The sequence below is a fragment of the Aspergillus foveolatus genome, assembly GCF_047715535.1.
Source record: "Aspergillus foveolatus strain CBS 279.81 unplaced genomic scaffold BDW70scaffold_11, whole genome shotgun sequence".
Classification (NCBI taxonomy): Eukaryota; Fungi; Ascomycota; class Eurotiomycetes; order Eurotiales; family Aspergillaceae; genus Aspergillus; species Aspergillus foveolatus.
Window position 1 is genome coordinate 397,149 of NW_027396075.1, and position 23,162 is coordinate 420,310.

At 49.9% G+C, this 23,162-nt stretch overlaps 10 protein-coding genes across 10 annotated transcripts; 5 read left to right on the forward strand and 5 right to left on the reverse strand.

Moving 5' to 3' along the window:
• Positions 1–990: 990 nt before the first annotated feature.
• On the reverse strand, positions 991–4,250 carry BDW70DRAFT_131830 (E3 ubiquitin-protein ligase HEL2). Its single transcript, XM_073736055.1, has 4 exons — positions 3,596–4,250; positions 3,300–3,538; positions 1,524–3,236; positions 991–1,439 (listed from the first exon to the last, which is right to left on the reverse strand). Exons 1-3 carry the CDS (start codon positions 4,031–4,033, stop codon positions 1,625–1,627), a joined length of 2,289 nt encoding a protein of 762 aa, XP_073598292.1. The 5' UTR covers positions 4,034–4,250; the 3' UTR covers positions 991–1,439; positions 1,524–1,624.
• A 524-nt stretch (positions 4,251–4,774) lies between these two features.
• On the reverse strand, positions 4,775–6,307 carry BDW70DRAFT_12929 (SWIB/MDM2 domain protein). Its single transcript, XM_073735590.1, has 5 exons — positions 5,969–6,307; positions 5,749–5,885; positions 5,227–5,673; positions 5,122–5,175; positions 4,775–5,062 (listed from the first exon to the last, which is right to left on the reverse strand). The coding sequence occupies exons 1-5, from the start codon at positions 5,973–5,975 to the stop codon at positions 4,877–4,879; spliced, it is 831 nt and encodes a 276-aa protein (XP_073598293.1). The 5' UTR covers positions 5,976–6,307; the 3' UTR covers positions 4,775–4,876.
• Positions 6,308–6,823: 516 nt separating this feature from the next.
• EifCb (translation initiation factor eIF3 core subunit b) lies at positions 6,824–9,576 on the forward strand. The gene is made up of 4 exons (XM_073736056.1): positions 6,824–6,934; positions 7,008–7,200; positions 7,272–8,793; positions 8,850–9,576. The coding sequence occupies exons 1-4, from the start codon at positions 6,862–6,864 to the stop codon at positions 9,276–9,278; spliced, it is 2,217 nt and encodes a 738-aa protein (XP_073598294.1). The 5' UTR covers positions 6,824–6,861; the 3' UTR covers positions 9,279–9,576.
• Positions 9,563–10,538, forward strand: BDW70DRAFT_131837 (uncharacterized protein). The gene is made up of 2 exons (XM_073736058.1): positions 9,563–10,157; positions 10,255–10,538. The coding sequence occupies exon 1, from the start codon at positions 9,630–9,632 to the stop codon at positions 9,951–9,953; it is 324 nt and encodes a 107-aa protein (XP_073598296.1). The 5' UTR covers positions 9,563–9,629; the 3' UTR covers positions 9,954–10,157; positions 10,255–10,538.
• BDW70DRAFT_131836 (putative extracellular SCP domain protein Pry1) lies at positions 9,563–10,538 on the reverse strand (the record flags this gene model as incomplete). Its single annotated transcript, XM_073736057.1, has 1 exon — positions 9,563–10,538. A coding segment is annotated over exon 1 (403 nt), but the record flags the coding sequence as incomplete, so codon positions are not given.
• A 619-nt stretch (positions 10,539–11,157) lies between these two features.
• BDW70DRAFT_148619 (exocyst complex component Sec10 family protein) lies at positions 11,158–13,898 on the reverse strand (the record flags this gene model as incomplete). Its single annotated transcript, XM_073738891.1, has 3 exons — positions 11,158–11,428; positions 11,476–13,735; positions 13,787–13,898. 3 exons carry the CDS (start codon positions 13,896–13,898, stop codon positions 11,158–11,160), a joined length of 2,643 nt encoding a protein of 880 aa, XP_073598297.1.
• Positions 13,899–14,778: 880 nt separating this feature from the next.
• BDW70DRAFT_12970 (ubiquinol--cytochrome-c reductase catalytic subunit CYT1) lies at positions 14,779–16,469 on the forward strand. Its single transcript, XM_073735660.1, has 5 exons — positions 14,779–15,035; positions 15,146–15,294; positions 15,407–15,469; positions 15,535–15,932; positions 15,987–16,469. Exons 1-5 carry the CDS (start codon positions 14,961–14,963, stop codon positions 16,250–16,252), a joined length of 951 nt encoding a protein of 316 aa, XP_073598298.1. The 5' UTR covers positions 14,779–14,960; the 3' UTR covers positions 16,253–16,469.
• BDW70DRAFT_12971 (uncharacterized protein) lies at positions 16,470–18,113 on the reverse strand. Its single transcript, XM_073735664.1, has one exon. It carries the CDS (start codon positions 17,808–17,810, stop codon positions 16,686–16,688), a length of 1,125 nt encoding a protein of 374 aa, XP_073598299.1. The 5' UTR covers positions 17,811–18,113; the 3' UTR covers positions 16,470–16,685.
• A 624-nt stretch (positions 18,114–18,737) lies between these two features.
• BDW70DRAFT_157907 (uncharacterized protein) lies at positions 18,738–19,441 on the forward strand (the record flags this gene model as incomplete). The annotated part of the gene is made up of 3 exons (XM_073740433.1): positions 18,738–19,094; positions 19,148–19,303; positions 19,352–19,441. 3 exons carry the CDS (start codon positions 18,738–18,740, stop codon positions 19,439–19,441), a joined length of 603 nt encoding a protein of 200 aa, XP_073598300.1.
• Positions 19,442–19,943: 502 nt separating this feature from the next.
• Positions 19,944–23,141, forward strand: BDW70DRAFT_131844 (uncharacterized protein). The gene has a single exon (XM_073736059.1). It carries the CDS (start codon positions 19,991–19,993, stop codon positions 22,586–22,588), a length of 2,598 nt encoding a protein of 865 aa, XP_073598301.1. The 5' UTR covers positions 19,944–19,990; the 3' UTR covers positions 22,589–23,141.
• The last annotated feature ends 21 nt before the right edge of the window (positions 23,142–23,162 follow it).

Below are 23,162 nucleotides of genomic sequence, written 5' to 3' on the forward strand. Positions count from 1 at the left end.
GTAGAGCAAATATCCTTCAACTATCGACTGAGGCGGCCAGTTTGACGGCACGATACGAAGCTGTTGAATATCTATTAACCAAGCAGGAGATGTCCCCTTTGGTATACAGCTTTGAAAGGCTTCCTGAATGCAAACAAGGTTCTAACATTATTGTCGACTACTAGTCCTAGTTCGCTAGCTGGCGAGCAACCTCATTTTTGACCATACCGAACGAGCATTTCAAACCGTCGAGCAATCTGTCAGCTACGGAATTACGCTAAAGACTCTGTCTGCCATAGATCCGGTCTATAGCGCTTGCAGCGGCTTAGAGCAGCGCTGACAATCAGAGACATATTGTTTGCTTTCTCCTCGGTCATACAATACTAAACCTTAGATCTGCGCTTCTGCAAGGCGCTGTACGGCTGAGCAACTGATTAACTCAGCCCTAAATGAGCAATTAACTTACCAAAAACAGATCGCTCGAGCGCAACCAATGTATCTACTGGGTTAAGGTTAGCTAGATCAATAGCATCATCCTGCAGCTAACCTTCTTTTTTTTTTTTTTTTTTTTTTTTTTTTTTTTTTTTTTTTTTTTTTTTTTTTTTTTTTTTTTTTGTTGGGGTCAACAGCCTGCTCGACATTGCGAGACAGACCTATACGGAGGCGAGAGGCGACTATGGACCCAGCAGAACTCATGATCCAAATATTAAGTGAACTACTTGCTCTGACACTAGACGAGGTTCTCCATGCTGGCGTTTCGCAGAGACCCACGACTTAGGGCTTGACCTGAATTATGATATCACACGCCAGTACTACATCAGCTCTCAGGCTACAGGAATAAGAGCACTTCCAGACGTGCCCATTCATGCCTACCTTGAAAATCCCAACATCGAGTGCCAGAACACTTGAGCTTGTCATACGTAGGAGATACGGAAGCCCAAACGAAGTGGTCAGCCTAAGCGACAAGACAATCCAGCAGCTCATCCAAACGTCTACAAGAAGCTCCATTCTATTCAACCAGCGAAACCATCTAAATGCCTTCGCCAAACTCGCCAAAACAGACAATACATCCGGCCTGAACGAACCGACACCCTAATCATCAAACCCTCGACGCTAGAGAAGATAGACACCAAAAAACCTATCCTCCAGCGACGCGTACGCAACCATCAAACCCGCTTCGAAATGTCGCAGCTACAACATAGACAGCAAAGGAGGGAATGAGCAAATCTCGGAGCAGCGGCTTCTTGAGAACTTCATTTCAGAAACCTCGCGGCCACCTACGGCTTTTTGTCGACCTCGAGTGGCCGCCTAAAGCGATATCTTTGAAAGAGACGTTCGAGAGCGTCACTAGAGGCCTCCAAGGGCGTGAAATGAACAAGGGTGTATGGATGCCCAAGAGTGAATGACCTCGCGTCCTAAACCTGCACCAAGCCCGCAATCTCATGACACGACACGTTCGCGTATGTATTCAAAACTTTTCCTTTGCTATTTGCCTATCACCAACGCTCTTGCTCTACACATAACACCTCGCTTATAATAGACAGAGACATAGAAAACTCTATGAGATTTTATCGGCACAACAAACGGGGGGAAGAGTATGTTACGTGCACGTTTGACCTCAGTACTATCCGGGAAACCAACCTCGTCAACCAAAATGGAAAAGCGTCTGTTTGCCTTTCTTCCCTTTCCCTTTCTTACCTTCACCAGCAGAAAGATCTGGGAAGTCCTCCGTAGAGGAACCAGGTCTTGAGTCAGCAGATGAAGTCCATGCATTTGCCGGCGGCGGATGGCGATCATCCCAGCGAACCGTACCTCGGGTTAGGCCAGCCATAAGGACGTTGGGCTTGGGAGCAGCGGGAAGGGAAGGGAAGGCCTCTGTGTCGCGAGTGTTGACGCGGCCTGAGGATGTAGAGGGGGCGTTATTTGTGCGGGATGAGGGATTTGCGTAGGTTCGAGATGTGGGAGGGGGTGGTGGCGCGGCGATTGCGGAGCCTCCCCATGCGGCGGAGGTTGCAACGGGACGGGGAGTTGGACGTGATGAAGAGAGGGGAGGGAAGGGGTTGCTTAACGACGAGGAGCCAGCGGCAGCCCGGGAGGACTGAGCTGTTGAGGATTTCAAACGCAGGACTCGTCTGCCGCCGGTGGCGCCGGTGCCGCTGGCGGTACCAGGGGACATGCCTGGGATATTACCGCCTGGTCCTGGAAGTGCAGGGTAATCCTCGTTGATGGCACGCCAATCATTCCAGGCCTTAAGCAGGGCATTCTTTTTCCCGGCGTCCTCGTAGATTTCGGCAAGCTCTTTTATGAGCTTACCGAGTTCGGAACTCGATGTGTCGAAGAGGGAGAAAAAGGCATCGATAAGCTCCGTGGCGGACATGCCGCCGGTACGATAGTTGGAGACTCGGGTGCGGAATTCACTAAGCTTAGTCTGATCATTCCCAAGGAGATTTGAAGCTCTCTCAATAACTGCTGTGTGCCGAAGCCGACGCGCCTGGTCCTCTGGGGTGGCAGATGTGATGTTGAGGTTTTCAAACTCGTTGACTGGTGGCGTCGGCGCGGGTGATGTTCGAGTGGGAACAGGCCCTGTGGAACGCGCTGGGGCACGCACAGTCTGTGTTTCGTCACGAGATAGTTGCCCACCGAAGCTCCGCATCGAAACGGATTGTGCGCTCTGGATAGCCATCTGGCGTTGGTAGGCGATCTCGTCCCTCCGTAGTGGTTGCACGGTTGATAAAGGAGCGGTTTCTGCGTTAGGATCTCGCCCACGACCAGCACCCCGACGTTGTCGTTGCTGAGGCTGGTATGGTGTTCTGAAATCAAAAGCAGTCATGTCTACGCGGGCGTCTCGCCCTGAAAGCCCATTTGGATGACACTCTAGTTGATGAGCTTTGAGGTCCATTTGAGACTCAAAGACCACGAACTTTTTTTCAAGGCACTCTTTGTCCAGGCAAAGAAAGTGGTCTGTCTGGAAATGGCTTTCAAGGGCATTGTAGTCGATATAATACTGGTGTTGGCGAGTTGTAGAGCGTCGATCGCAAATGTGGCATCGTTCGTGGCGGTCACGGCAGTGAGCATATAGCTCATCATCCCCGTAGAATCTCTGACGACAAAATCCGCACTCAGGGTGGCCCTTGAAACCGCTCTGCTCAAGCGCTCCAGGGACATGGTCGCCATGTCTTTCGTGCTTGCGTAACTCGGCATGTGTAAAGAGCGCATGCTCATGAGTGAATACTTTTTTGTTTCGAGTACAGAGATCGCTATGAGATTTCAGTTACAGTAAGCTTTTGAACCGGGACCTGATAGAGCGGACTGTTACATACCACATCACTTTACCATGCTTACTCTTAACATGACGGTGCAGGTCCGGCCACCCCAGGCAAGCCACATCACAGTTCCGGTCTGGACAATTGTAGCGGAGTAACAGAACTGTGTCTTCAAAGATCTCATCCTTTTCGTATTTAATACCAAGGTTATCATCTTTCTGAGAATAGTCGCTGTCCTGGAACTCTTCGTAGCGCTTCGTGGGGTCGTCCGTGAAAATGACATAACTAGCTTCAGTCTAGAGAACGAGTGGATTAGCAATGCATTCAGACAGAACAACTATTACAGAGCATACCCGACAATGAGCACAAGCCTTGTTCTTGTACAAAGCGCGCAATCTCAACGCGCATATATGGCATGTGCGGTGATTACACGGAGACACTGAGTTATGCTCGACCTTCGAGGCACAGATAAAGCAGATCTCCCCATCATCAGCGTCATCCGCCGTCTCCTGACGCGCCTTTCCCTTGTCTGCGGTTGTGGTGGTTTCCGCCGAAGACGGGCCATCGACGTCACCCTCAGTCTCCGGCTTGCTGATGTCGCGATTTTGTCCGCCACGCCCCCCTCGACCTCCGCCGCGGCGTGGTCCGCTGCCTCTTGACCTCGGTCCTCTGGGGGCGCCATCTGGAGCGTCCGAGTGCTCGCCCTGACGAGCTCCTCCGCGGCCGCGCCGACGGCCACCACGGGTCTGGCTCTGTGGGGCGGGCGCCTGGGAAGGCTGAGACTCGGTCATCTGGCGAGTGCGATTGCTCGGGCGATATTAACGGCTGGATTAGGCGACCGAATGTAAAAAAGTCTGGAGAACGTGAGCTGAAGGCTCCTTTCGATGTTGGCGGCCAGGGGGCTGAACGAGGAGAGCGTCTTGGAGCAGTGGGGGGATTGGAGGGTGGGCGGGCAGAAAAAAGTTGGCCTCTCCGAGATAATCGCATTGCAGCGTGCTTAGTGAGCACCCTACTAATGTGCCGACTACCAACTCCGTAGCTTTGAAGAACTACTCTGTATGGGACTCCCTTCGAACATTGTTTGTTCTTAAATAACCTTCCCCTCTCTGTCGGTTACCTGGTGGATGGGTCATAATTACTCACTGCTAAGACAAGTCTTAGCGTTGACTTATTATTGAGGCTGTGACCATGACTCAGTGCGCCATGGTAGCAATTGCAGGCTGAAAAGTTCAGAAGCTCGCTTTGGGGATGAGATCAATTGTAGTAACCAAGCCCAATGGTAGAAGTGTCTAGTGGTAAAGCAATCACGCCGGTCTGCGAGCCAACACCAACTCCCGCTGGAGAGGGTTGGGGGTAATAAACATAGGGAAGATCAAAAATCAAGTATAAGAAAATTGTCCGCCTATCAACGAGCAGAAAGGCACAATGCATTGGACTGGACGAACGCTTTCAAGCGAAACAATAAAAACATTGAGCAAAGAAAAAAGCAGACCGAGAAATTGACGCCTGATTGCCAAATGCGTGCACAAAGTAAAAGAAAAGTTGGTATATGACTGCAACAAATATGCAGTGTCACAAGCTGATTTGCTATTAAAGACGTGTCATGGCAAGTAGTCTCTTCCGGGGCGGAAAAGCTATTCGTCAGGGCTGTACAGATTTTGACTGAGGATTTTAGTCATGGTGAACATGTGTATGCGGTCCTGTTTGAACACAGCGCGCATAGGATCGTCACAGCGGATTTGACGTCTATCGCTTGGGTCCTGAAGATCATGCTCGTGAATGTACTCCCAGAGTTTCTTGACTGTTTGTGGCCGTGAAAGCTTCCAACAAGATTAGCTTTAAGTATAAAATTGCAAGAGAGAATAAGATGGCCACGTACCGTCGCCGCGCCCCCCAGCAACGCTGAGAGCGCCGGTGAGAGATTAAGCGGTTTCTAGATTATGTTAGCATCAGCCGGCTACCGCCATCAGCTAGTTCCGCTTACGTGGAATCCTCCAGAACGGTTCACCTTCTTCCCTGACTCTGAGTCCGACCCGATATCTGAATCGTCCTCTGCCTTCACCTTCTTCGCCGTTTTCGCTGTAGACTTCTTCTTCTTGACCGGCGCCGCTTTTCGCGTGCTTGCGCCTCGTGTAGGACGAGCTCGCATATTCTCCTCGGCCTGTAGCTTTGCAGCATACAGCGCATCCGCATCTATATCATGGTTCGCCTTTTGTTTCTTGGGCGGGGGGGTCTTGCTTGAGCGATCATCCGAGTCAGCGCTATCTGCCTGACGTTTCTGCGCTGTCGAGGACTGGGAAGGTGAGGAAGGTTCCACAGGCGTTGTCGTATCATGCTGTTGTTCGTGGCCGTTTTGTGTAGGCGGAGCACCTATGCCTTTTTTCTCAGCAAAGATGTCGAATCTCTCCATAATGAGCTGCTTCACGGCAGCCTACAGAGTAACCCCGTCAGCATGTTGGCTTGACTTAGAGAAAGTATAGGAACAATATGCAGCAAGAGCGCATACCTTTTGCGGGGTAAGATCATAGCCAATTTCATCTTGGAGACCCTTGCGAATGCGCTTCTCTGAGATCGTATTTAGGTCGCTCGCAGATAAGATTGAATCGATGATTGGGATATATTGATCGCGGGCGCCTGGGGAAACTATGCAAAGGAAAGGAGAAAATGATGTCAGTTGTCAGGCACCTCGGCGCGGTTGGTCCGAGACCTGGAGAGGCTGAACGTACGCGACATTCTTCCAAAGCGTGGCTACACCCTAATTTCAAGGGATTAAATAAGCGTATAGCCGCAATTGTAACCAGTGATGGTGTTGAAAGTTGATACGAAGCTGCTGCACGGCTGTTGGTCACACGGTCAACACTCAGAGAGGAAGAGGTTACAAAGGTGCTGGGAGAGGATTGGCGCTTAGGACCGGCGGGGTTTTGAAATGACGATAGATGTTCAGATGGGGCTTTAGTAAGATGCTCGGCGGGAGAGAAACGAGAGTAGAGAGTGGGAAGATAGTTCACAGAGCAACCAGGAGCCCCAAAGTAAAGACAGGATGACAGTGTGGAGTTGTTGTTGACTTCCCCAGGCGGATGCAGGCAAGATCGCAAGTCCAGCGTAGTATGAGCGGAGGAAACTTGGAGATCGATGCCTTACGGCTCAGGCTGAAAGACGTGCTGAAATCGGACTTTCTTCCCATTAACTATATAACTCTATGCTACGGCTTCTGATGGCGCATATTGCTTTCTAGATCCTTTTATTTTGATACACTTACTAGACTAGACTAAAAATCTCTGCCCTAGGCTCAATTGTTCATGGATATAAACTTTGGGATGTTTCAGCTACATTATGCTCAGTATGAACGAGTACCGAAGCAAGTTACTACTTGCACGCCGGGTATGCTCATAATAGAACAGTAGCAATTATATTCATGTACCCACTAAAATGTATGGATATGTATAAGTATACCACAAGATGCTGTATAAGAGGTCGTCTGAAAGTTGGTTCTGTACTGGGCTCACGTGACTAACCGTTGCGATATGTCGGCACAGAGGTCGGGCCGCACACACAAAGATTTCGATCCCTCCACCAAGAACCGGCTGCCCCCTTCACATCGCCATCAGCGCTAACAACCATGGCACCTAGCTTCGAGAACCTGTCGGAGCAAGATCTCCACGAAGAAGAGGAGGAGGAGATTGACTTCTCCGGTATGTCACCGACCGATATGAACTTAGCGAGCTCTACGAAAATAGTCGCTAATCCATCCTATTTTCCTTCTAGACCTCAAGGCGCAGTACGAAGTGAAACTTGAGGAGGGCTTGGACACATTCGTCGTCATCGATGGACTCCCAGTCGTGCCGGAAGAGAACAGACAGAAACTCATTAAATTCTTGCTGAGGAAACTCAACACAGTCGGCCACACCTCCGAAGATGCCGTCTTCATGCCCCTCAACGAGAAGAATATGTCCGAAGGGTATGTACCTGGGAGCCGGGCACTCGATTACATTGGTTGGATGACAGATGGAGGTTAACATGCGGTCACAGATTTGCCTTCGTCGAGTACGAAACCGCAGAGCAAGCCGTTGCCGCCGTAAAGCAGCTGCACGGAACGCCCCTTGATAAGAAGCATACCCTCCTCGTTAACAAATTGATGGATATCGAACGTTATGGCCGGGAAGGACGTATCGACGAGGAATACAAGCCTCCGACTATCGAACCATTCACAGAGAAGGAGCACCTGCGCTCGTGGCTCGGGGACCCCAATGCCCGTGATCAGTTCGCCCTTTACCGCGGCGACAAGGTTGGAGTTTTCTGGAACAACAAGAGCAACCCGCCGGAGAATGTTGTCGACCGTGCCCATTGGACACAGCTTTTCGTCCAGTGGTCTCCCAAGGGTACATATCTCGCATCTGTTCACCCACAGGGTGTGCAACTGTGGGGTGGTCCGACTTTCTCCAAGCAAAAGCAATTCCCTCATCCGTTTGTTTCTCTCATCGAGTTCTCGCCTGGCGAGAGCTACTTGACTACCTGGTCTGCCCGACCTATCCAGGTGGAGGAGGGCCACCCCGTACTCACATACGAAGAGGATGGAAAGAATATCATTGTCTGGGACATTGTAACAGGCAAGCCCCTCCGATCATTTGTTTCCCACGATCTCGCCGGTCCCGAAAGCGAAGCTCAGCCCAAGAAGAAAGTTCAATGGCCCGCTTTTAAGTGGTCCGCTGATGAGAAGTACGTGGCGAGAATGCTTCAAGGCCAGTCGATCTCCATCTACGAACTTCCCCGGATGAACTTGCTCGGTAAGACGTCGGTTAAGATTGACGGAGTGATGGACTTCGAGTGGTCGCCGGCTACAGTCAACCGTGACGGTGTCAAACAGTACGAGCAGCTCCTATGCTTCTGGACTCCCGAAATCGGCAGCAACCCTGCCCGAGTCGCCCTTATGAGCGTGCCTTCCAAGGAGATTGTTCGAACTCGTAACCTTTTCAACGTCTCCGATGTGAAACTGCACTGGCAGTCCCAGGGTAACTTCGTTTGCGTTAAGGTGGATCGTCACTCAAAGTCTAAGAAGTCTATGGCCACCAACCTCGAAATTTTCCGCGTACGGGAGAAGGGTGTCCCGGTCGAAGTGGTGGACAGTCTCAAGGACACCGTGATCAACTTTTCGTGGGAACCTAACGGTGCTCGTTTCGTTCTCATCACGACTGGTGACGCTTCTGGGGCTGGTGCGCCTCCCAAGACGGCCGTCTCGTTCTTCGCTCCGGAAAAGAAGGGTGTACAAGCCGGAAACTTTAAACTTGTTCGCACTGTTGAGAAGAAGACCAGCAATGCTATTTACTGGTCTCCTAAGGGCCGTTTCGTCGTGGTGGCAACTGTTCACTCGCAATCAAACTTTGACCTTGATTTCTGGGATATGGATTTCGAGGGTGAGAAGAACGAGAACGAGAAGGATCTGGCGGCCAACCTGCAACTGATGAAGACCGTCGACCACTATGGTGTCACAGATATTGAATGGGATCCCACAGGTCGTTACGTTGTCAGTGGTGCTAGCGCGTGGACGCACCAGGTATGTCTCGCAAAGTGGGTTCCACATCCAGCTAGGTTACTAACACTAATTTTTAGATGGAAAACGGATTCAACCTTCACACCTTCTCCGGAGAGACTCTTGCGGAGAACCCTACGGACAAGTTCAAGCAGTTCCTCTGGCGTCCTCGCCCTCCTACTCTTCTCAGCAAAGAAGAGCAAAAGCAAGTACGGAAGAACCTCCGCGAGTACTCGAAGGAATTCGAGGAGGAAGACAAGTATGCTGTCGACATTGCCAACACCGCCGTGGTCGAGAAGCGCAAGCGTGTCCTCAACGAGTGGGTTGCTTGGCTCAAGCGCGAGAAGGAGTTACTCGCCGAGGAGAAGGAAGCCTACGGCCTACCCGAAGAGGCCGACCAACCCAAGGCTGCCAAGGATGCGCCCACCACCACAGAGGACAAGGGCGAGACAGTGGTCGAAGAGATTGTGGAAGAGATTGTGGAGGAAAGCGAGGAGATTATTGGTTGAATTACCTTTTTCTCTTCTTTTCGTATCTAATTTCATTCCAACTTCATTTTTTTCTCTATATTGTCCGCCGTCTCGATATCCAGGCCCTCCCACCATTTCCCTCTGCTGCCGCCCACTTTTCCTCCCTCCTTGTGTGCCGTTTGTGCTGTTCCATTGGCGTGGTTCTAGTTTGGGGGTGGTCGTCTGGGACTGTTCAAAAGTGAATAGATATATTGCATCTCTCCCGCTGCGGGAAATTTATATGCATGATGTTGGTAGTATGAGTAATGACAGCAATGACGAGCCACCAAGTAATTCACTCCTCTTTCATTTATGAAGAGCTAAGTATATATAGACCTATCCCAACGCACCATGCAACACCCGCTTTACTCCACTCCACCAACCCACGACCAGCTCTATTTCCAAATTCCGAAACAATGCTTCCCTCATCCCCGTCTCCGTGCTCAGAATCATCCTCGGAACTTGAATCAGAACCCTCGCTTCCCTCCTGCACATTTACTCGGAAATACTCCAGCCCGTCATCTGCTCCAACCACATTCCCGGCAGGCATATACTCGCAAACAACATACCACCCCTGCGCCCTCTCTCTTTGCTCGTCATCATTCAAATCCGTCAATCCACAATCCACAGCCGCGCACCCAACCTCTCTCGTACTCTTCCAAACAAGCTGCGTAAAATGTCCCGTCTCCTCGGTGAATCCCGTTGGCTTGGAAAAATCATAAAGCGCTGCTTCGTCACCCCATGCCGTCACTGCGGAGGAGGCGTTTTTGTAGCCGTATGCAAGGTTTTCGCCATACGGGCCGGACTACCTTGCAAGAACCAGTCGAGACTCTAATCAGCGAAAACTATTCTACATACTCTATATATCGGGAAAATAAGGTACGTACAGAGTGCTCCCACCTGCACCACTTCGCCCAGTCTTTGGCATAGTCCGCAAGAGTCTCATTCCAGCTGAGATTTGAGGCGTTATGTGCAGCGCGGTAGGCGTTTGTCGTTCTGAGGATAGAGGATCTGAACTGTCTTGGGGATGTGTAAGAAGGGTCTTGCGGGACTTCGGGGGTCGTCGTTGTGATTGCTGTTGTCGTGGCTGTCGCTGTTTCTGTAACAGTGACGATGACAGTCGTTTCGGTGGCAGATATTGCATTGGTTAGAAGTAGAAGTAGGAAAGATATTATTTTTAGGTCCCGGGAGAGGAGTATTGTTTTTAGATGGGTTGGCTGGCGGTGTTGGTGTCGGTTTATTGATGTGTGCATTCCTCCAGGGAGTAGACAAGTGTCAATCAGGTGTATTTTTTGTTGCCCAAAGCTAATTTCTCTCATCTCAGCTTTGAGTGGGTACGACTTTGCCTCCTCTGTCCATAAAGTTTGTATAGGGCTCTAACTTACTATGTTTGTTCGTTTCAGTAGTGGCGCGCCAGGTATTTCTATTCAGACGCATTGTCCACAGAAATCGGTATACGCCATAGAGTCTTAGTTCGTGTTCAGGTTGATTCTAGGATCTGATACGGGTCATAGCTATATCAGCTAGGCAACTGTGGTGATGCCTCTTTTATTAGGTCAATGCCCGCTAAAAATAGCCCATGCAGAGTCAGAAGGATGTCAGTTAATTCTTCAGCGGACCGCAGAATCTGTCGCCCTGAACGCCACTTTTAGCGCCCGGCTGTCGAAGGCATGCTTTCTTTGAAGACTTGCAGCAAATAAAGGCACTGCCCATGCCGCCGAGATGGATGGAGGAGAGCTACTATCGATTGTCGCAGTAGGCGCCCACTGACGTCAGGCTGGATTCACCCGAACCGCAAATGCAAGCAGATATCTCATGAAGTGCTATGATCTTTCGCTTGTGGGTATAATTTCGATATATACATTAGCGGTTGCCGCCATTACATGACATTGCACCCAATCCCATACATGGCTCGTTCAACATCTCGCTTGATTTGGTACCAATCTGCTCGCCTCTCCGCGAACTCGTACACTTCTTCCACTCGCCAAATGCCAGAGAACCGCCCTGCATCAGCAATGAGGTTGGCTAGTTCCTTAGCATCGGAGGAATCAATGAGGTAAATCTGTGATAGTTCTCGGAAGGCCTTGAAATAGACGAGTAGCTCGTTGTTTTTGAGTCTCTGGATGAACTTGAAGTAGTGGTTCATATCACTGGTTATCGTTAGCAATAGCCGAGATGAATACAACTGAGAACGTACCTGATCAGCTTCAGGGATCCCTCGATACTGATCCTCTGGCGCTTCAAATGCTTACAAAGAGCAGTAAAGAGACGCAATCCAACCTCCTGGTTGAACACATCAAGAGTACTCTTGTCTGTGCTCCCGACGAGCATCTGCGTATGCGATGAAACGACATCCACCACTGCGGCTGCAGCTTCGGTAACGCTTACATCCATGGTTTTCCGGTGCGGGTCAGTAGAGACATCCGGGTTGAAGTCGGTTGCAAGCTGCCTTGTCGCAAGGATATAATCCACTTCCTCCATCAAGACATCGATTCCCTTATTCAACCCAGCCGCAACACGTTCGTCAAGACTCTGCTCAAACTTCTTCTTCTCTTTCACCGCTGGATCCAAAAAGTCATTTCGATCAGTGATATTCGATCCAATCATCTCCTGCTCGTAGAAGACATCAATCATCTGAAGAATGAGGTCACCGACATTCACGAGCTCGAGAAATGTTACCAACGGCTCAACGCCGGATTGATCACGATCGCCTTGCTCGCGAGGCCGGTAGTCTGAGAGATGGTCGACCGCCTTTTCGAAACCTTTAATTAGGTGACCGTGGCCTAGAATGCGCAAGAGGGCGACAAATATAGCCTCACACTGCCGTTTGACCGCTGCGCCCGTTTCTCCCCCGATTACCATAAACCGTGCCGCACGTTCCAGGCTCGATTTAGCTGCATGAACCAGCCCTAAAGCGACTTCGATGCTGAACAAAGACCGAATGCCCTCCAATTTGGACTTCATAATGGCCGCCTTCGCTGCAAGCTCTGTAGTAGGAGCCTCTTGAATTGGGGGAGTTCCTGGCGAAGAAATCGTGGAAAATCGGTTTGTCCTCGGCGTGGAACCAGAGTCGCCGGCCAGGGAATCACGATCAGGCTTTTGTTGCTCGCTGGACTTGTTTGAGAAACTTGGAAGGATGTTTACCGGTGCCATGATCACCTTCTTAAAAGAAGTCAAAAAGTCTCGTTTATCGGCTTGTCTATTGACATTGGATAGGAGAAATGATTCAGTCGAGGCAGCTTGCTCAGAGAGTTGTCTATCCCACTCTGCGACAGAGGATTCTGAGCCTTTTCGGAAGAAGTCTAACTCCTCAGCCAGATAGAGATCCATATGTGGTTCATATACCTGGGCAATGGTCTGATGTAGGAGCTCTTCAAAAGTATCAAGAGAATTCTGAATGGGTAGCAGATTGTCACATAAATTCATGCACTGAGCAAAGGTACTTGAAACAGAGATAAGGTACTCCTCCTTGTTCGAACGATGCAATTCATCAAATATCGCGGTCAGAAAAGGGTAAAGCACATCACGGCCTACCTTCTCGACGAATAGTTGGGCTATTTGGAGGGCTGGGGGAAAGGCACGATTGATGATTGAGACCTCTTCATTGAAAGCCACACCTAACCGGGTAAAGAATGCCTGCGTCTGATGAAGCTTCACCTTCTGAGTCAATGTGTCGATACAGTCGCTAGGTTGACCAAGTTCGGATTTTCTCGTGAGTGTATGATTGTGATGGGTGAATAGCTCAGAAGCCGAGCCCCCGCCATTCAGCGTGTACAGAACATGGGCGTAGTTCTTCATTCGACCATCAATATCATCAGTTTCGTAGCCGTGTCTAAACTCCTTTAGCGCATCTGTCTCGAACATGGAGACGGCGGCTCGTAAGTTCTCATGCCGGTTTTCGCATCCTGTTGTGGTGTCGCATCTAGCGAAGGCCTGCAATTGGGAGAGGATCTGCGCCTGTTGCTGTGGCTCCGTGTATCTTTGAAACAGAAGATTTTCCGGAGAAGGTCCAAGAGTAGCGATGTCATCGTAGAATGGTGCCAGTGCCGCGTGTATTTTCCCATATTCCTGCCGAGCTTCTCCTCTGATGGATCTAGCTAGTTTCAGTGCTCCCAAGACGGGGTCGGTATCCAAGTCCACGACGTCGTTGGCTGCAGAAGCGGAGAGGTTGATCTGATCGAAGCCATCTGATATTGGGGTCACATCGATCTTTGGCTGGCTTGGCACTTGCTGGGCGACAGTTGAATCTTGAAGCTCAACACTTGATCTGTTCTCAATTGTCCCAAATTTCTCCTCCGCATTCTTGCGAGCCTCCGCTTCATCCCAGCAACCTATCCTTTTGAGCCTTTGAACCCATCGTGAATCATCGTACGCCATTTCGCGCAAGAGCTTCGACGCCCGGGCCGCTCGAATAAGGTCGACGGGGGAGAGATGATCGAGGATCGAAGCCATTATCTCTATTCTATGTCAGTCACTCCACATGTTCTGTTGCCTCTTGCTTTACCTACCTGCAGGAAGGGAGGCTCTGGAGATATCCTCCATAGAGGCCATTTTGAGCGATGCCAGCACATCGCGGCGAGGCTTCGTGCCTGTGCGTGGGCCATTCCTCGCTTTTGACATACTGTCTTTTCAAGGATTGCATTGGGAGGAAGGCAGCCGATATTGTTTATTTGGGGATGTTGGAGCTCTTCAGGGTCCACGCGGATCCGACCACAATCTCCAATTAGTCTGCGAATTGCGGTAAGGAATGACTTGCGAGGAAGGCGAATATTAAGGTGTAAGATAGAAATTCATTGCATTATCCATGAAGGAGACATCGACATCGTACGCCATGCATCAAGTGGAAGCTCAGGCTTGAAACCCAAATACGGCGTAATTGTAGGCTGAGTGCACCTAAAACTACGGCTGGATCGGCGGGGCATTTTCCCCTTCCGACCCATATCATCATAATATCCTTACAGTCCATAATTTACGTAGCTAGGAGTAAGTCATCTTTCCTTGTCAATAGGCATATTATTACGAAAGATCTGAAAGCTGAAGGGCCGCTAAATTGGTGTATCCAGCTACAATCTATGTCCGTGAACCCACTATATATTTTGACAGAACTCGTGAGATACAGCCGTTACAAAGCTCTTCTGAATTGAACAAAGCAATTATTATCTTTATTAGCATATGGTTTATTTTTCACATCTGAATCTAGGTGCAGCTTAAAGTGTCGTTTCAGAAGGTCTCCTAGACCTGGTATCTGGTTATTTGGTGATGCTTTTTAGGACTACGGGTTCAAGGCTAGTTCGGAAACAAACGGCAGGAGCAACATTGCCGTCAACATCAGCGGAACGTATACTGCTTCTCATTGAAAAAGAATTTTATTGGATGTTGCAATGTTGCAAGGATAATAATATCGCAGAATCAGTAGTTATATGAATCCTGGTGTCATGCGATTGTTTTTCATATAAGACTCGCTTTCCGGTAATTCCCGAAGCAGTTTAGCGCAGAAGCAGCCAATCAAAGCAGACGCTTTACCACTGGCAGCAAGTCAGCGAGAAATTGACGACTTCGAACTCTCGACTTCAACAACCATTCCTGTGCGCTCACCCTCCACGCCCCCTCCCTTCCTCCCCGCACGCGGTTATCGTACCTTTCTGTTTATTTTTTGATCGGAGGGTTCTTCATATCGTCAGTATGCTGGCACGTACTGTCCTGCGCAGCGTGCCCTTCCGGGGCCTCGCCCGTCAGTCTTTGAGCAAGACCTCCTCGGTACGCATCACCCCGGCCTCCGCCTTCATTGACCCCAATGGATGGGAACAATCGCTCATGGCATTGTGATGGCTACATTTGCAATGCTTAATCACTAATATTCTGACCAGCGTGCGTCTTCCTCGGCTGCCGGTGCCGAAGCCGCCAGCTCCCCCTTCCACCTCACACTCACTGCATCGGTCGCTACCGCCATCGCCCTCGGATCCGCTACGTATCTTTATGGAAAGGAAGCCTTTGCGATGACACCTGCTGAGGAGGGGTGAGTCGATTGACTACGTTATTGAATGGCACCGCCTCGGCTGTTTCCGTTCTCCCGACCGGACCATATCCTGAGGTCAAGTTGATCAGACAGCTGACATGTTGCTTTCAAGGTTGCACGCTACTCAGTACCCTTGGGAGCACGCCAAGTGGAACAAGACCTTTGATCATGCCGCGTGAGTTCAATTGAGCCTCTAGCTTCGGGCCGACGACGCCCAGCTAACTCACCATTTGTCCCCAGTCTCCGCCGTGGTTTCCAGGTCTACCGTGAAGTCTGCGCCAGCTGCCACTCCCTCACCCGCGTTCCCTGGCGTTCATTCGTCGGTGTGACACACACCGTCGATGAAATGAAGGCGTTTGCCGAAGAGAACGAGTACGACACCGAGCCTAACGATCAGGGTGAGATTGAGAAGCGCCCCGGAAAGCTGTCCGACTACATCCCCCCTCCTTACAAGAACGAGGAGGCTGCTCGCTTCGCGAACGGTGGTGCTTTGCCCCCAGACCTCAGCTTGATCGTCAAGGGCCGTCACGGTGGCTGCAACTACATCTTCAGTCTGTTGACTGGTTACCCTGATGAGCCTCCAGCTGGTGCTACCGTTCAGGAGGGCATGAACTTCAACCCTTACTTCCCCGGCACTGGTACGATTCTTTTACATCAAAACTAGCATCAAAACTTAGCTGACCAATTTCCAGCTATTGCCATGGCTCGTGTCCTTTTTGATGGTGTTGTTGAATACGAAGACGGCACCCCCGCTACCACTTCCCAGATGGCCAAGGACGTTGTCGAGTTCCTCAACTGGGCTGCCGAGCCCGAGATGGACGACCGCAAGAAGATGGGATTCAAGGCCATCACCCTCCTTACCGGTCTCTTCGCTCTTAGCGTCTGGGTCAAGCGCTACAAGTGGTCTCCCATCAAGACACGAAAGATCGTGTACAGCCCTCCCGTTCCCCGGCGCTAGAAGGTTACAAATGGACTGTATAAAGTATGGAAAGTGAGGGATCTAGCGACGAATAGCGAGTGTGATTAATACGAGCGGTCAGTCTCGTTACCCATGTCGTTCATGTATCTTTCACTTGGTCTTTCCTGCCGATGGCCTTCTGTTTTGTTAGATGTTTCTCCAGAGACCTGTATCTGTATCTTAGATATTTATTTTCCGTCAAAACCTGTGTGAAGAACCAATGTCACTATTTCCTTTGTTTGTTAGATCTGGTGGTAACTTAAGACGACTTGCTTCTGGGCCCCTGATTCAGCGTCTTGATTATCGAGACGAAGCGAGTTGAAGGCCTTCTCAGAGACCAGGGATCTTCAGGCTAATCAGCAGCCAACCATTAAGACGTATTTACATCTGCTAACTTTATACACAATGCTGTCAATGGCGTGAATATCGAGACTCAGCGCTCAATAGTCTTTTCACCATCTCCGAATATATGCACAAATACATTGTCATAACTTCTCCATATCCCAGCCATCAGCAAGTCATTAAGTCGGCCCACCCACTCAGGACTGCGGCCATCCGGACAAGCACAAACTCTCGGCAACCCCAGCAACAGAAGGATCCAGGGACCCCACATGACCAGGAACACAACCATGCCGACCCTCTGTCGGAATGACGTGATGCAGTACGGCTGCAGTTGATTTAAGTAGGCCTGGTACGCCAGAGGAAGGTTATGCTCTGCTGCACCGGTGGTGATCAAGCTAAGATAGCGTGCGGAAGGTTGAGTGTAGCGCGCATTTCGTGGGGTCCTGATTCTTGACCTCGTTTGAGGCAGCAGCAGCTCCTGCATCCCGGCCGGCGAGAGCAGCGTGTGCGCCTTCAATGGCCGTGTCTCTGGCCGTTCCGGTATTGGATCGGCGGGGTCATAGCCGTTTGGGAACGGGTAGCAAGTCACTACGATGTCTTTGTAACCACGGCCACCTCCTTCTGTGGCTATGATCTTGGCGTAGTCGGATAATGTGACTTCATAAACGACGCCGATGAGGGGACCCTTGTAGCGGTCTTGGTCGGTGTCTGGTGTGTTTATCAGGGCGCGCTTTTCTTCAGCCTCCCCGCCATTGGTAGCGGATGTATCCCGAAAATGAGTTCCCGCGAAGCATGGCTCAATATACGGAATTCCCGGCAGATCAAATGTTAATCTTAGATCTGGAACAAGAACGTTGAGCTGTGAGAGGGGCCGGATGCCGCGCATGCCCAGAAAGGTCTGGGATGCGAGATTTGACCCATAGGCTAGGTACAGGACGGATTTCTGAGCGCAGAGGGCGCTGTCGTCGGCGCCTTCATAAATGCGCGAAAGTCTCCCCGGGAGATATTCATTCTGGTCGATTGATTGTATTGAGTTCGAGGCTTGCTGACGGGTAAGCGTTGTCTCCGGAACGTCGCGAGCTGTCAGGTCATCTTGATATTCGAATGGAAGGAGGTCTTCTTTTGTCTGTTGGAGGGTGTATGACTGCGATAAGGCTATGAAAGGAGCCTTGCTGGCTTCCTCCAGCCGTTGAGCTTCACTCTTAGCCTTTTCCATGTGTGATGATCTTCGATGGCAATCACAGTGAGTGAAATAAGCCGTGCCTTGAGGGGCACATGGCTTGTTAAAGACTTAGAAACATGTCTTTGACCGGACCGGGTTTGGCGCGGATCCTGCCATGGTACGCCGGGATAAAAAGATGATAAATCCGTCCAGTCAGGCTCAACGTCACAGCCTCCGACTGGAGTCGGATCAAGGAACAATGCAAACTTCCGAGAGATTGACAGTCGGATCTCGGTACAATTAACCATCTAGTCGGAGGGAGCGGAGGCCGAAGACCGTGTACTAACTAGTTAATACTGCCACTATTAGTCAGTATCTGCCTTTAGGTTAGCATCGTTTTGGGACATACCACGGTCGATGCTCTTCGCGACGACAGTCTGCGGTTTCTAGGAAGATGGATTGAAGTTATACCCCAGATTATGGTTCTTAGCGGAACATACAGGATTAGCATAACGTACCCGGATCGGCGCTACCCAATAGCACCAGGTTTTCCAGGAGAACTATGGCGCGATCCCGCAGGCAAAGCAGTTATCTAGATGACGCGATCTATCTCGTCGAATCAAGACTGACTGATGATTATACTTTTCACTTATAATGTCCTGTGGCTTTCAAATTCAGAATCAAGATCATTTTATTTGATGGACTCACTGAATAGTGGATATATGGCGAAACAACGCTTGTCCTTCGTTAGGACTGCCAGGTTCGCTACTTGCGAATCCAAAGGCTTTGGCTAGAGTCTACTATGCAGGAAAATACTCATATTCAGAAAGATTTGACTGTCTGAGAAGCTTTGATTACGATTGGATTGTCACATGATGGCCGCTTTTCCTTCTCCTGCGGGTTTCAAGGACTGGAGCTAGCTCTTCTTCACAACACCAGGCTTCCGTATCTTTTCAACAAATTACGAGCACTTAGGTCTCAATGTCAACTTCATGTTCGAATGGAGTTGGAGGAGTGCAGGGGGATGAAAGCATAGCAAAGCTCTCTCTGCTCCTACATAATGCACTCACAGCAGCTGGAGAACCTCTTCCTGGTCCTCATTACATCCTCCTTCTTTCTGATCCCCCATTGTGCACCTTATCAAATCCGTTGCTCAAAGCCCTTCTAGTAGCGGATTTGGACTCATCCCATGATTCAGGCGACGTGCTTGCCTTTGCCAACCAGCATCGAAATGAAATAGCCCACACCTTGGAGACAGTCTCATTGCAGTGTTTCTCAGCCTACCTACTAAAGCTACCTGAAAATGAAGGCTTCGATCTGGGACTATACCTCTTGGCAGTGCGCCGCCTGCCCTGGGATTTTGTAGGTGATTGCTGACCTATTCCTCTTAGGACGAGCCAGAGTACACTGCAACTCCTGACTCCTTGCGATCCCAGGTGATCGTCTCAGAGTCGGCGACCCTTATGCCGCTCGTCCAGCAGAGCCTTTTGGAGAAGACTTACGCATTATTCACAGATGTTACAGGCGATGCTAGAATGCGGAGGATGGTATACTTCGAGAGGTTGGAAATAGAAAGCCCAGGCTGACGGAAATAGGCGGGTAAAGTGCTGGCGGAGATAGTGAGCGACTCTGAGGAGCATTGCCAAATGCTGAAGAAGTTATACGGTGATGAATACGTAAAGTAAACCAATTGGCATCCGGTCTTCTTGATATTTACTGAGCATTGCATATCCAGGCATATTATTGGCATACTATGCGATGTGGACGTTATATTGTCCTTTTTATCAAGCATTATACTCCAAGCCCTGTCCAAATTCATATTATTCAATGATTGGGAGTCGGATGAGCCATATTCGCGAATATTGAGCCACCTACAGACTCGAGGGAACGCCGTTGAGCGATTTTACTCCTACGTCCGCGCAGTGAAACAGCACAATTTCAGCATAAGTGGTAAAGCCAGAAGTAGCAGCGCCAACAGCTCTTTGCCCATATGCTATCTCGTCGAATCAGACGGAGCACATGCGAAAGGGCTGCCGCAAGGTACAGTTCTTCTAGTCTTTTGTGCTGACGGAATGGATTTGATACACTGCGGCAAGGACACTTCTGGCCATAAACTGAACTACATGGCGATCCGGATCACCTGCCCTACACAAACTAAGTGCATTTTCTCCAGTGAACGTGGGGGACAGAAGCGGCTGCTATCTCTGAATGTTCACGGGAATGATCTAATTAAGATGAACGACCAGCAGTGCGATTCGCATACCATAAACCTCGGTATCAGATCCGAGTATGACTCAACTGGGATTTTAAAAAGACTCGAGGCTATCGGCATCCGGTGTCAAACAATAGGGTCTAGGACAAGCCCAAGCCGTCGAAGGTCATCGTCAGTAGTGATATCGATGGATACAGAAGACGAAATGGTCTCCGGCTTCTTCCAACCCTCTGCGATGGCTTTTCGGACAGCAGCTGATTGGGCTTCGCCTCCTTCTCGGGGGAATTATTCAACAAGCATGCTAGAACAAAGTGAATATATATCAGGGACTGCTTCTGACAGCGCTACAGAGAGCAGTCTAACAGATCTTACTCGGACCCCTTCCCTGCACGGAACCTCCTCGTCCAGGGGTGGAGACAGTTCTCGTTCGACTAGCCCAAAGTCCCAGACAGAAATTCAGCGGAATAAGGAAGCAAGGGCTGTTGAAAGAGCGATATCTCAGAATGACAAGGACTTACCCGAGAATGGGCCTGCCAGTAATACTCGGTCAAGGTCCTCTCAAAGGAGCAAGTCGGTCACTGGAAAAAATGTGCTAAGGCCTGTTCCGCACAATACACAAGAATCTCTCATATTCTCCAGGCGTCGTCCCAAAGGCAAGCTATATACTGCATTAAGAACGAAGGTAGTTGATTGGGACGAAGATCTCCGAGCGAGTGATGGTTCGCGTGAACCACAACCCCAGGAAGATGCCGATTTTACTTCTGTCTCTTCCCCTTCATCCAGTGGCGCTCGCTATACCTTCAATAAAGGTTCCACAGGAACTTGGACAAGTTCTGCCAGGAAGAAACAAGCCACGAAGACTAGGAGACAGTCTGGCACTGGAAGCAAGATGAAACCTAAAAGGCGCGTCAACAACAAAGCCAAACTCTTATTAACGCAACATAGGAGGTCCGGGAACGGCAATAAACAGCGCAGCCCAAATTCAAGCAGTTCTGAGAAAGAGCCAGAGCGTAGTACCACAGCAGGCAAGCATGAGATATGCAATGGGACCCCGAAGAGTCTGGCTTCAGAGAGTCTGGCTGGAGCCAATAACTCGTCGCAAGCTTGCAAAACGGAGGGCATAAGCCACCGGGTATTCGAATCTTCCTTGCCTCAGAATTCCAATAGCTCCAACACACAATCTATGTTTGAGTCTAGTTTGAGGGAGGGCCAGCATCTCCACGAAAACACTCCAGGCAGGGGCCAATCAGTCGCAGAAAAGCTGATTGCGGCATTGCGAGAAAGTAACACCCCGAATCATCATCATAAGGATATAAATGCGGACGAACAGTTATCTTGTGATAAAGAACATGGAGTCGAAATTGTTACCGAATCTCATGAGATGCAAAATGAGCCTGATTGTTGCAAATCAAATGTAGAACAGCAGCAATGCAAATGCAACAAGCAGGATGCAATAGACTCCTGGACATCAGTCATGAGCCAGGAAGATATCTCTGGCGACGAGTTATATCCTGTCAAGTTATACTCCGGCAATTCCTCAGATGAAAGCCGATTCAGTTCATCGCAAGACCCCGGCGAGCATAATCGAATTCTCAGAAAGGGAGAAGCTATGTCTGGAGCAAAAGATGGAGAAGAGTGCGAAAGAATTCGAGGGGCCTCCTCTCTTGCCTCAAGCTCGTCTGTAGAGCCACTATCCACGGAATCAACTCCGGAAGCTCACTACTCGAGCCCGTCCCTGAAAGAGTCTAAATCGAGTCTCTCTCTCAGCCACAGAGGGGAGGCTACAACGGCGGCAGATAGGTTCAAAATTCACCAGCCGCCTCCCAAGAGACGCAGTTCCGCCTGGCCTGGCCATTCAGAGGCTTTTGCATTGTCTAGTTCGCTCAACCTAAACCTCTGTGCTACTCACCCAGAGGAAATCACAACCAGAGATTATTGTTCACGGAACCCCCAGTTTGGTGATATCGGTGCTGCCCAACCGATTGTCAGTGCTCTAGGGAAGTGCCCTGAAAGCGACATAACTCATGCTACCGAATTCCTAGAGTCCAGTGCTAAGACTATCGTGGACAAGAACGGGAGCCCTAGGCTGATGCAGCAAGCGAGTATGGGAACAGAGGAACATATCACACTGAAGCGACAAGATACATTTCCTTGCATGGAGCAACGAAATCTGAAACGAACAAGAGGCATAAGTCAAGATGACAAACAACGCATCACTTATCGTACAACGGAGTATCAGACAAGAGAAACCCCCGGCACTTTTCAGCTGGCCCCGAGAGAATCTGACACAGATTTCAGCGCATCAAGGACGACGCTTACAAAGGAAAGGGGGCACCAACCCTGCGCAAGCCACCCGCAGTTGAGTGCAGGCGAACGACACCTCTTGAAAGTTGTGGAGTCCGGGTCACGGCAAGAACAGCAACAAACCCAAGAACGCGTTCTTGGACTACATGGTTTAGCAGCTGCCGCTGAACCAGAGCGGAAAGTGGCGTTTGAACTGTCAAAAAGCACTGCTGGTCAGATTAACTGGCAAACAACACTGCAGGAGCTCCATGAAGGAATGGAGAGGACGCTGCGCAATAACAATGAGGTAGGCAATGGGAATAATTGTGTGCTTTAGTATCCGCTAATGACCCTGTAGTATCTATTTCGTCAAATTGAGAGCGAGAAAGCCACAATCAACGAGGTCTTGAATGGTTATAGAGAACAATGCCATAGCGTCCTCGATCAACTCTTCAAAGCACAAATTGAACGCACAAGGCTATGCAAACAACAAATTGATTCCATCAAACAACAACACGCCGATGTTTGCCAAGAGCTGATTCGTCGTCTAAGGGAAAATGAACGGACTCTTGTTGCTGATTGGGAAAGCTAATAAGTGCAACCAGCTACGAATGGGTGTCTGCGGTGGCCGAAGGTAAGGACGCTGTATATGCGTCGTAGCGTCGTGGCGTCATGGCGAGAAAAAAGTGAAAGTAATGCAAGTTTATCCAAAGGAGCCTGAGCGCTCGAGACTATGAATTCATTGAACTACAAGCGACAGGATTTCCGAGGTCCAAAGGAACCCCTGCCAGTTTGTTGAGCAATTTGTTAAGTATAGAACTGAAGCGAATGAGGATCAGTGCAAATGATTGTGACTCACCGGAATCACGTGTGGGATGACTCCTTCCACCCCCGCCCGTAATGGTTCGATT

Coding starts and splice junctions, on each gene's coding strand:
- BDW70DRAFT_12971 (XM_073735664.1), bottom strand. CDS start 17,810: ATGGAAAAGGCTAAGAGTGAAGCTCAACGGCTGGAGGAAGCCAGCAAG.
- BDW70DRAFT_131844 (XM_073736059.1), top strand. CDS start 19,991: ATGAACGACCAGCAGTGCGATTCGCATACCATAAACCTCGGTATCAGA.
- BDW70DRAFT_131837 (XM_073736058.1), top strand. CDS start 9,630: ATGCAACACCCGCTTTACTCCACTCCACCAACCCACGACCAGCTCTAT.
- BDW70DRAFT_131830 (XM_073736055.1), bottom strand. CDS start 4,033: ATGACCGAGTCTCAGCCTTCCCAGGCGCCCGCCCCACAGAGCCAGACC. Junction 3,539..3,595: donor AGGCTTGTGCTCATTGTCGG/GTATGCTCTGTA, acceptor CTCGTTCTCTAG/ACTGAAGCTAGTTATGTCAT. Junction 3,237..3,299: donor AAGCATGGTAAAGTGATGTG/GTATGTAACAGT, acceptor GAAATCTCATAG/CGATCTCTGTACTCGAAACA.
- BDW70DRAFT_12929 (XM_073735590.1), bottom strand. Junction 5,674..5,748: donor ATGATCTTACCCCGCAAAAG/GTATGCGCTCTT, acceptor GTTACTCTGTAG/GCTGCCGTGAAGCAGCTCAT. Junction 5,176..5,226: donor ACCGTTCTGGAGGATTCCAC/GTAAGCGGAACT, acceptor AACATAATCTAG/AAACCGCTTAATCTCTCACC.
- EifCb (XM_073736056.1), top strand. CDS start 6,862: ATGGCACCTAGCTTCGAGAACCTGTCGGAGCAAGATCTCCACGAAGAA. Junction 6,935..7,007: donor GGAGGAGATTGACTTCTCCG/GTATGTCACCGA, acceptor TTTTCCTTCTAG/ACCTCAAGGCGCAGTACGAA. Junction 8,794..8,849: donor CTAGCGCGTGGACGCACCAG/GTATGTCTCGCA, acceptor ACTAATTTTTAG/ATGGAAAACGGATTCAACCT.
- BDW70DRAFT_12970 (XM_073735660.1), top strand. CDS start 14,961: ATGCTGGCACGTACTGTCCTGCGCAGCGTGCCCTTCCGGGGCCTCGCC. Junction 15,036..15,145: donor CTTTGAGCAAGACCTCCTCG/GTACGCATCACC, acceptor TATTCTGACCAG/CGTGCGTCTTCCTCGGCTGC. Junction 15,933..15,986: donor CCCTTACTTCCCCGGCACTG/GTACGATTCTTT, acceptor ACCAATTTCCAG/CTATTGCCATGGCTCGTGTC.